Source organism: Rhincodon typus, chromosome 15, assembly GCF_021869965.1.
Source record: "Rhincodon typus isolate 14 chromosome 15, sRhiTyp1.1, whole genome shotgun sequence".
NCBI classification, from domain to species: domain Eukaryota; kingdom Metazoa; phylum Chordata; class Chondrichthyes; order Orectolobiformes; family Rhincodontidae; genus Rhincodon; species Rhincodon typus.
Genome location: NC_063346.1, coordinates 20,893,110 through 20,902,077, shown reverse-complemented (window position 1 = coordinate 20,902,077; position 8,968 = coordinate 20,893,110). Strand labels below are relative to the sequence as shown.

General features: G+C 39.3%; 1 protein-coding gene across 1 annotated transcript in view; it reads left to right on the top strand.

Annotated features, from left to right (window-relative positions):
• The first annotated feature begins 558 nt into the window (after positions 1-558).
• The window catches only part of LOC125485043 (polycystic kidney disease protein 1-like 2), a 21,742-nt gene continuing 13,332 nt past the window's right edge, over positions 559-8,968 (top strand). Inside the window, exons 1-4 of the mRNA XM_048605965.1 lie at positions 559-672; positions 1,651-1,827; positions 1,948-2,075; positions 8,627-8,754. Of these exons, the coding sequence (XP_048461922.1) occupies positions 559-672; positions 1,651-1,827; positions 1,948-2,075; positions 8,627-8,754 (547 nt within the window). The remainder of the gene's footprint in view (positions 673-1,650; positions 1,828-1,947; positions 2,076-8,626; positions 8,755-8,968) is intronic.

The following is an 8,968-nucleotide window of genomic DNA, read 5'->3' as shown; positions in this document are numbered from 1 at the left end:
TCCACAAAGCTCATCAAAATTGAGACGTAACCAATTTTTGATAAAAGTCAGCCCAATGTCTATCTTTGGATGTGATTCGACAATTGAATAATTTGAATATGGTTTAAGGTACACTGATTTAAGGTTATCAGTCAGCTTTGTAATGGTGCTCACTTACACTTATTGGAAATTACATACATTCATACACATGGACTTGTCCTTGCAAGAAAAATAATCATATCCAAGCATTGCACCTTAATAGAATTAAGTATAAAAGAGTGCAGGGACAATAGTTTCAGGTACATTTTCCATGACAATACCTGAAACCAATCAGAGTCAACTTGCCAGCTCATGTGATATAATTTGTTGTTCTCATTGAAACTTGGCATTCTTGTATCTGCCCTGGTGAGAATAAGACAAAAAGTTTCAACAGTGTGCATTATTTTCAACAATACTGTGCTCAAGTTCTGCATTACCAGGTAAATGTTAAGTTCACAAAGAGCAATTCATTGGGAAGTAATACAAATCTGTCTGTTTTTGTTTGCTGCTGTCAAAAACATCCCCAAGTTGAGGGAAACCATGCTCTCAAACTTGTCTGTTGTGGATGTCTCATCACTGCACGAGGCTGTTCAAGTTTCAGAAGTTCTAAAACAGCTAACCTACAAGGCTGATGAACTCACTTCTACATCACAGGTAACTCCAGTCATGTTCAATTAACATTTTTACTTCTTCCCAATTTCCCCTCAATGATCCTGACTGCTCTTGCTCTTTTGCCTTCTGCAGGAAGATTCTGTACTATAGTAGTTGTATTACAATTGTACTGTTCTATACAATTCAGTGAGCAGAAGTTTAATTCATTCACCTGTGGTTTTCTGAAAACCAGGATTTTGGCTCACTGCCTGTGGATGCTTTGCTTTGAATTGCTCCCTTGGCAGTATTATTTTCCCCAGTGGGTAGATTGCCATTGCCTTCCAGTATCAGGGGGAGGTGAGGAGGCATATTACCGGGCTACCTTCTACCAGAATTGAAATTAAACCAAAATTGGCATTATCCTGAAACACATATTAACTATCCAGTCAATTGAGCCAACCAGCCCCCACTGCAATAAGAAATAAAAAAACCATCCCAAGGCATTCATTCCTAAAGTAGAATATGCCTTGAAACATTAATGCCCATTTTTTGATGGAAAACATGATTGTAGATTAAAATAACACAAAGAGGTGAAATGTACTTAAATGAAGTGGCATGGTGGTTCACAGGTTAGCACTGCTGCCTCACCACCAAGGAGCTGGGTTCAGTCCCAGCCTCAGATGATTGTCTGTGTGGAGTTTGTACATTCGCTCTGTTTCTGTGTGGGTTTCCTCCAGGTGTTCTAGTTTCCTTCTACTGTCCAAAAATGTGCAGGTTAGGTGGATTGCCCATGCTAAATTGCCAATAGTGTCCAGGGATGTGCAGGCCAAATGGATTACCCATGGGAAATGCAGAGTTACAGGGAAAGTGCAGGGGGGTGGGTCTGGATGGGATGTTCTTCAGAGGGTTGGTGTGGAGTTGATGGGTCAAATGGCCTGCTTCCACACTGTCAGGATTCTATAATTCTCTATGAATCATTTACTCCCTTACGTCAAAGCAGAATATTGAACTATCTATATCTCTTTTCTGTTTCCTATTAAGTTGGAAGCCAGTTCAACCCTTCTAAATATGGGAAAATCATTGCTGACTTTCAGTGTTGTGGATGATGAAGATCCTGAGAAAAGAATAATTGCAGCAAATACCCTCTTTAACGTGGTTAACAATGTTTTGGAAGCTGCAGTAGAAAATGATGGCCAAGAACACTTGGCCATGGATACGGTAAATATAACTAAACATAGGATGAGATGTGCTCAGACTTTCATAACTAAATTGTGGTACAATTAAAAGTTAAAGGAATTATGTGGTGTGCCTTATGAAAGATGTGCTTTTATCTTTCAGCAAAGAGTGATATCAGAGAAGTTATTGGACACAATAGACCATTTGCAGGCTGTGGTGCTAAATGATGCAATAGCAAATGAAGAACCTGTGCTAATGATGATGCCCTCAGTAAGCATGTACCTACAGAGGTAAACAGGGAGGTTTGATCATTTGCTTTATGACCTATAAGTCTAAAAATGTAACAACATCATATTACCAAATGGAATGATGATATTCAGTGCTGTATTAACTCTCAGCTATTTGTAGAGAGGATGTTGATATTCAGGACCAGAATTCTTCCCACTTCTATATATCCAGTGTCAGGTTTTCCCAAGGCAGGTTATACCACAGCTAGCTGCAGACTAAATTTCCCCATAACTCTTCCCCATTATGACCAATCCATTTAGTGACCTATTTTTCAGGTGCTAATCAGCTGACTCAGCCCCGAGATTGCCAACCAGGGACAGTTAAAGGGAGAAATCGATAGAGTCCTGTGTTTCTTGTGGATCTCCATGTTCAATTTTTCATCAGCCCAGCACTTCACTCACTGCACTGGATTGACACTGCATGAGAAAACACTATTAGCAAGAAGGTACTTCACACATAATTGAATGTGGAGTGTTCTTCCCAGTCATAGATAATAACTGTTTACCTGTCACTGTTACCTTCTAATTTGTGGCCATTGATATTTCCTCCCCACCTTGACCAAATTTTTGAAACTGAACTAAACTAAATTTTTAGCTAAATGTTGGCCACAAATTTTGTTTGCTATTGCTCCTGTGAAACACCTTGTAATGTTTTGCTAGGATCAGGCATTTGATACACTGAAATTGTTGTTGTTGAAAAGTGATAATGTTGCAATGAATATGAGACACTGTGGCTCTACATTACATTAAACCACCATGTGCTGAAGTATGTGAGCGTTAATGGAGAATGTGAGTGAGTAGGTAAACAGTTGCTGTGGTGATAAGTGTTACTTATCTGGTAAACAGAGTCCGAGTAGACAAAGTTCAAAGTCAAGTCTTAGTTTAATGTTTATGCCGAGATGACCAATCAATCAGAGCTGAAAATAAACACGGAGAAGTAAAGAAAATTATATGAACAACATAACAGGTTAAAAGTTTCCTTTCAATTTGTTAAACACTCATCTTTCCTACCAGAGAAAAAGCTAGCTGTTACATTAGCTCTTGCTTTCTTTCACGACTCTCATGGGCATATCATAATGGTTGGTTTTCTCAGGCATGTCTGTATGCCTTGTTCTTCATAGTTAGTTCAAAGTTCAGTGTGGTTACTTCATCATGATTGTCTTTGTTGCTGCTTAAAGTCACTTTATCTCAAGGCTGTACCATTCTGTTCTGCTGAATCCGTAGCAGCATAAAATCTGGTTTGGTTACTAGCTGCTTCTGTCTGAACAGACCCCAAAACAGCATGGAAACCCCAGAATGAGAAAATGGCACATGCTGCACTTCAGGCTATTACACCTTATATTAACTTTATACCAGTTGTATATATAGCCATTAACCCTTGTAACCACATGTCCTCTCGTACCCTCACACCACCTCCATGCCTTCATTCCACCCTCATTGCTATTCATTTAGCTTCCATTAAAAAATAACAAAGAACTGTGAATTCTGGAAATCAGAAACCAAAGGAGAAATTGCTGGAAAAACTCAGCAGGTCTTCTGAAGGGTCACTGGACCCAAAACATCAGGTGATAGAAATTTAGAAGGCAAAAATTCAAGTCTGTTAAAATTATATAGGCAATTTGCCCACCCTTCCTCGAAAAGGTTAAAAATTTCAGTGAAGGATGCAGTAATGAGGGATGGGAGTGCAATAAGTTCAGGGAAGAGATAAGAGATAGATATGAGATTTATAAGGATTGCAAATACCGGTTGTAGCAGCATACTGTATAAAGCTGAAACAAGGCTGCTGGCATGAGGTTTTGAAGAAAAACTGATTGTAGTAAAACAATCTCAAAGGTTTTCTTGGCTTTGTCAGCAATAAATGCTTAGGACTGTACATCAATTGATATTAAAGATGTATTTCTGCAGTGAGATCAGCCCAAAAGGGAAGTGTTTGTTCATCCTCCAGAAGAGGTACCACACATAGTGGGGATCTACTGGAAGCTAAATGAATGTGTGTATGGCCTGAATTATGCCTGTAGAGTTTGATACTTCTCAGTGAAGTCTACCATATTAAAACTGGGCTGTCTTCACATGAAAGCTGTCCATATTTTACTGTGAGGGGCAGCTTTCGGGCATCTTTATGTTGCCTGTAGTTTTTGTTTTTGTTCAGTAGGTGCAGTAAGTTTGGAAATATTGTCATAAATAGGCTTAAAGCAGAATTCAAAATTGGAAGCCAGGTTTCTGGTACTTTTAAGGACAATGGATTAGAAATCAGGCAGAATGGATCAAGTATCACTTTGCATCAAGAATCCTATTTGGAAAATATTAACCGTATTGGTATAGTCAAAGCAAGGTTCACAAAAAGTTGAACAGCTTCGGAAACAGAAATAGAGAAACTGCTAAGCCTAACTGAACATTTGAATAAGCTAGGCATCCAAATTAGCGAGATGCCAATTTTAAAGTCTTAGATTGGGATACAATTATGAAAAATCCAAAGGGAAAAGATTTTATTCAGGTAAACAAAACATTGAAAACATTAAATATGGAGAATTATATTTTGAATTTTCCATCATTGGGAGATGACAGAAACATAAACCTTTGTTTTTAGTGATGCTTCTTATGTAGATCTCTTTGATGGGTTCTCAAGAGCAGTATAGTTTATCATTTTCCTGTGGAAAAGCGAGGTAATTTTTGTTTTGCTTCAGAAGACCAGAAAGTTTTTGCAAAAAAGATCAATAGTAGTAAAATTGCAGCAAGCTGCTGTGCAGAGGGATCTGGGTGTCCTTGTACATGAATCACAAGAAGTTGGTTTGCTGGTACGGTAGGTAATTAAGAAGGCAAATGGAATGTTGTCCTTATTTGATAGGCGGGATGGAGTTTAAAAATGGGGAGGTTATGCTGCAGCTGTACACGGTGCTGGTGAGACCACACCTGGAGTACTGTCTACAGTTTTGGTCTCGTTACTTGAGGAAGGATGTACTGGCATTGGAGGGAGTACAGAGGAGGTTTGCTAGGTTGATTCCTGAATTGAGAGGGTTGCCTTATGAGGAGAGATTGGGTAGATTGGGACTACATTCATTGGAATTTAGAAGATTGAGGGGTTTCTTATGCAAATCTCTTTGATGGGTTCTCAAGAGCAGTATAGTTTATCATTTTCCTGTGGGAAAGCGAGGTAATTTTTGTCTTGCTTCAGAAGATTGAGGGGTTTCTTATAGGAACATATAAAAGCGTGAGGGGAATAGGTAAGATAGAAGCATGGAGCTTGTTTCCACTGGTGGGTGAAACAAGAACGAGAGGGCATGGCCTCAAAATAATGGGGAGCACATTTAGGACTGAGTTGAGGAAGAACATCTTTACCCAAAGGGCTGTAAATCTGTGGAATTCCCTGCCCAGCTAAGCAGTTGAGGCTACCGTTTTGAATTTTTAAAAGACAAAGATAGGTAGGTCCTTGAAGAGTAAAGGAATTAAGGGGTATGGTGATGGGCCAGGTAAATGGAGCTGAGTCCTCGAAAAGATCAGCCAGTGGAGCAGGTTCAACAGGCCCAATGGGAAGCGGGTAATCAGTAAGGTGTGAGTTGAATTGTGTAATGTTAACTGAAATAAAACTCTCTTTAAAAGCATGGACTTGGACTCTTCAAAAAAAATTAGCTTTTCATGTATAACAGTTGGTACAACAACATTTACCATCCTGAGATAGCAAGAACTGCAGATGCTGTTTCTTAACATAGATTTCTAAGTTCAATTTATAAATAGTTACATCCACCAGGTGGTGCTAATTTAAACAGGATGAGGCCAATAAACAAGGCTAATACCATAACCATGGAGTGCAGTGATCAAAAGCATGCTGCAATTTTCTTGAATAAACCTAGTGAAATTTCCGTTATAAACTTATAAGTTTCTTTTAAGTTTACACTTAACTCAGAGATAACAGTATGGAGCTGGAGGAACACAGCAGGCCAGGCAGTATCAGAGGAGCAGGAAAGCTAATATTTTGGGTCGGAACCCTTCTTCTGAAGAAGGGTCCCAACCTGAAATGCCAGCATTTATCGTCCTTCCAGTTTAGAAAGGAATGTCGCATTGTCGATCCAATTTGTGGTTAGGATAACAAATATGAGAGACACAATGGTGCAGTTTGAGATCTGTATCACTGGATTATGTATTTGTAAACAACCAAAGGTTAAATTTAAGATATTGTATTCTCAATATATTTATGGTTAGCTTTAAAAATGAGATAAATGTTATGTCATGGATTGAGAAGAAAGCCATTAATAAATACAAGCTTAACATTATTATCATGAATTGCTTCGGGGTTTTATACAATCAGCAATCCCTTGAAAAATCCCTAAAAAAGGATTAAATCCTGTTAAGTCTCCCAACAGATGTTTTCTTGTGCTTTTGTATGTTTAAATCAGAAACAGAAAGCATGGTTCTGCTTATTTATTCTCTGTATATTAATAGTCCCCCTATTGGCAAAACCACCACAATTGAGAGCATGGCACCTGCCAATTTATGTTCAAGGCTAGGGTCCTTTAAAGTGACTTCAAGTTCAAATAAGGTATGGAAAGTGTAAACTTAAAAGAAACTTATAAATTTATAACGGAAATTTCACTAGGTTTATTCAAGAAAATTGCAGCATGCTTTTGATCACTGCACTCCATGGTTATGGTATTAGCCTTGTTTATTGGCCTCATCCTGTTTAAATTAGCACCACCTGGTGGATGTAACTATTTATAAATTGAACTTCGAAATCTATGTTAAGAAACCTGCCTATTTGTGTAAGCATCAAACAAAAAGAAGAAAGAATAATTTTAATGTAGCTCTTTGGGCATCCTCAGAATGTTCAAGAGTACTTCACAGTAAGTTGATTACTTTGGAAGCTCATTCACTAATATTAAGTATGCAGATATAGAAGCTATTTTGAGCTCTACAAAGGTTTCACCCAGAGAATTAAGATGAGTTACCAGTGGGCCAGTGGACAGTGACAATGTTGAGTATATTGTCATTGCCTGCAAAGTTATCTGCACCCCGATGACAGAGTCCATTTTCAGCCAGGACCTCCAATTCTAGAGCAGAAATAGGTTGGTGCAGCCATCCCGAGTGAGAAAGGAGAGGACACTCGATCCCCATTTTAACAACACTACCTGATGCATTCAGGTACATTTTAGTGGTCTCAAGTTTCTGAAAGAATGAGTGTGGGTTAACATGTGAGCCAGTCAGTAGGTGGCTGAATCAGTGGGTGGATGAGCCAATGATTTGATGAATGTATAAGTGAGGAAGTGGATAGACAAGTAAGTGAGCTGTTGGGATGGGTGTGCACTAGTCAGGTCAGGGGGATAGTTGGAATGGGGAGAGTGATCGGGTCATCATGTGGTCAGTCGGTGGTGGGGGGAGGAGTAGGTTTGGGGTTAATCAGGTCGGGGACTGATGGCTGGATTGAGTTGAGAGTTGGTTGGGTCAAGGGGATAATCACGTCAGAGAATTGCTAGGCATGGGGTCGGTCAGATCAGGGACGTAGTTGGGTTACATGAGGTTGGTAGGAGATTATCTGGAGAGGATGGTTCAGTTCAGTCATACTGGCTAATCTCTGAGTAGCTGAAGTATCAACTGGTGTAAGACGTTAAGTAGCCAAGGAAATTCTGCATACGTGATCCAAGTCTCTGACTCTGAGCTCAGTGTCACAGACACTTGTGTACTCTCTCAGGCAACACATATAGGTCCATTAGAGGGTTAACTTCTGGGACAATTACAGCATGTGTATTTACACCAGAACTTCCTCAGGGTCCCAACTCACCACACAGACTTAATTGTAGATTTCACTGCTCTGAGCATCGGGATTTTGGCCAATATGTTCTGTGACTGAGAGATAAACGTTACACTGGACATCAATAAGAATTCCCCTGTTTTTCTACATAAAGCCATACGACATCTGGTATAGTCATCTGAAGAGGCAGACAGCAGGGTAGAAATTCAATCTTGTTGCACCCATTGTGCCAGTTCAAAATATATAGCTACAACAAGGGTCAGTGGTCCCCTCCCCAAGTGGACTTGAAAGATGTCAGATCTTAAATTATACAGACCATTTCTAAAAAGCTTCTTTTAGTGGGCTAAAACAGGCAAAGGTTTTCATGTATGTAAGTAAGGAACCTAATTTCTCTCCCTCGGTAGCAGGAAGTAGGGAGAACAACATTGACCGCATGCATGCCGCACTTGGAATTCAGTGTGATTGAAGTCAGTGGAACTGAGTATCAGGTGGGAGGCCTGACATGTGATATGATTCCTACTGCTATCTTAGACTGAGTTCTACCTCAAAAGTATTTCCAGAAAAGTGAAGTCTATGTTCATGAGCCTTTGGCAGTCCCAACATATGAATAGAACACAAATTGTGTTCAAATTTGCATCTAAAGCTGGTTATGACAGAACAACAAGGTGAATGGTATGATTAAAAATCTAGAAATTAGCATTACTGTTTAATCAATAATTATTATGAATTTTTGCATTTGGCTTTGATCACGCACAATGAATCATTATCAATTAAAGCCTGACATAAAGTGAATTGCTGTTAATTTTGTTTGAAGGCTCCCAGCAGACAACACAGAAGGAAATTCCATAATTCTTTCTGATTCCACTGTGACAAGCTTCACTCTTCCAGCATTCCAGTCTCTGAACATTCAAGATGACATGGACACTGTTGATATGAGGGTGGGTAAAAATGTGCCATAAATGAATCATACCAATTACACACTCTTACTTACCTGTTTGAATGGAAAAGTGTGAAATTTCAACCTTTCCTAAGGTCAGTTAAATACTGGAACAAAAACAAAGTTGCTGGAAAAGCTCAGCAGGTCTGGCAGCAGCTGTGAAGGTAAAAACAGAGTTAACGTTTCGGGTCCGGTGACCCTTCCTCAGAACTGTTCTGC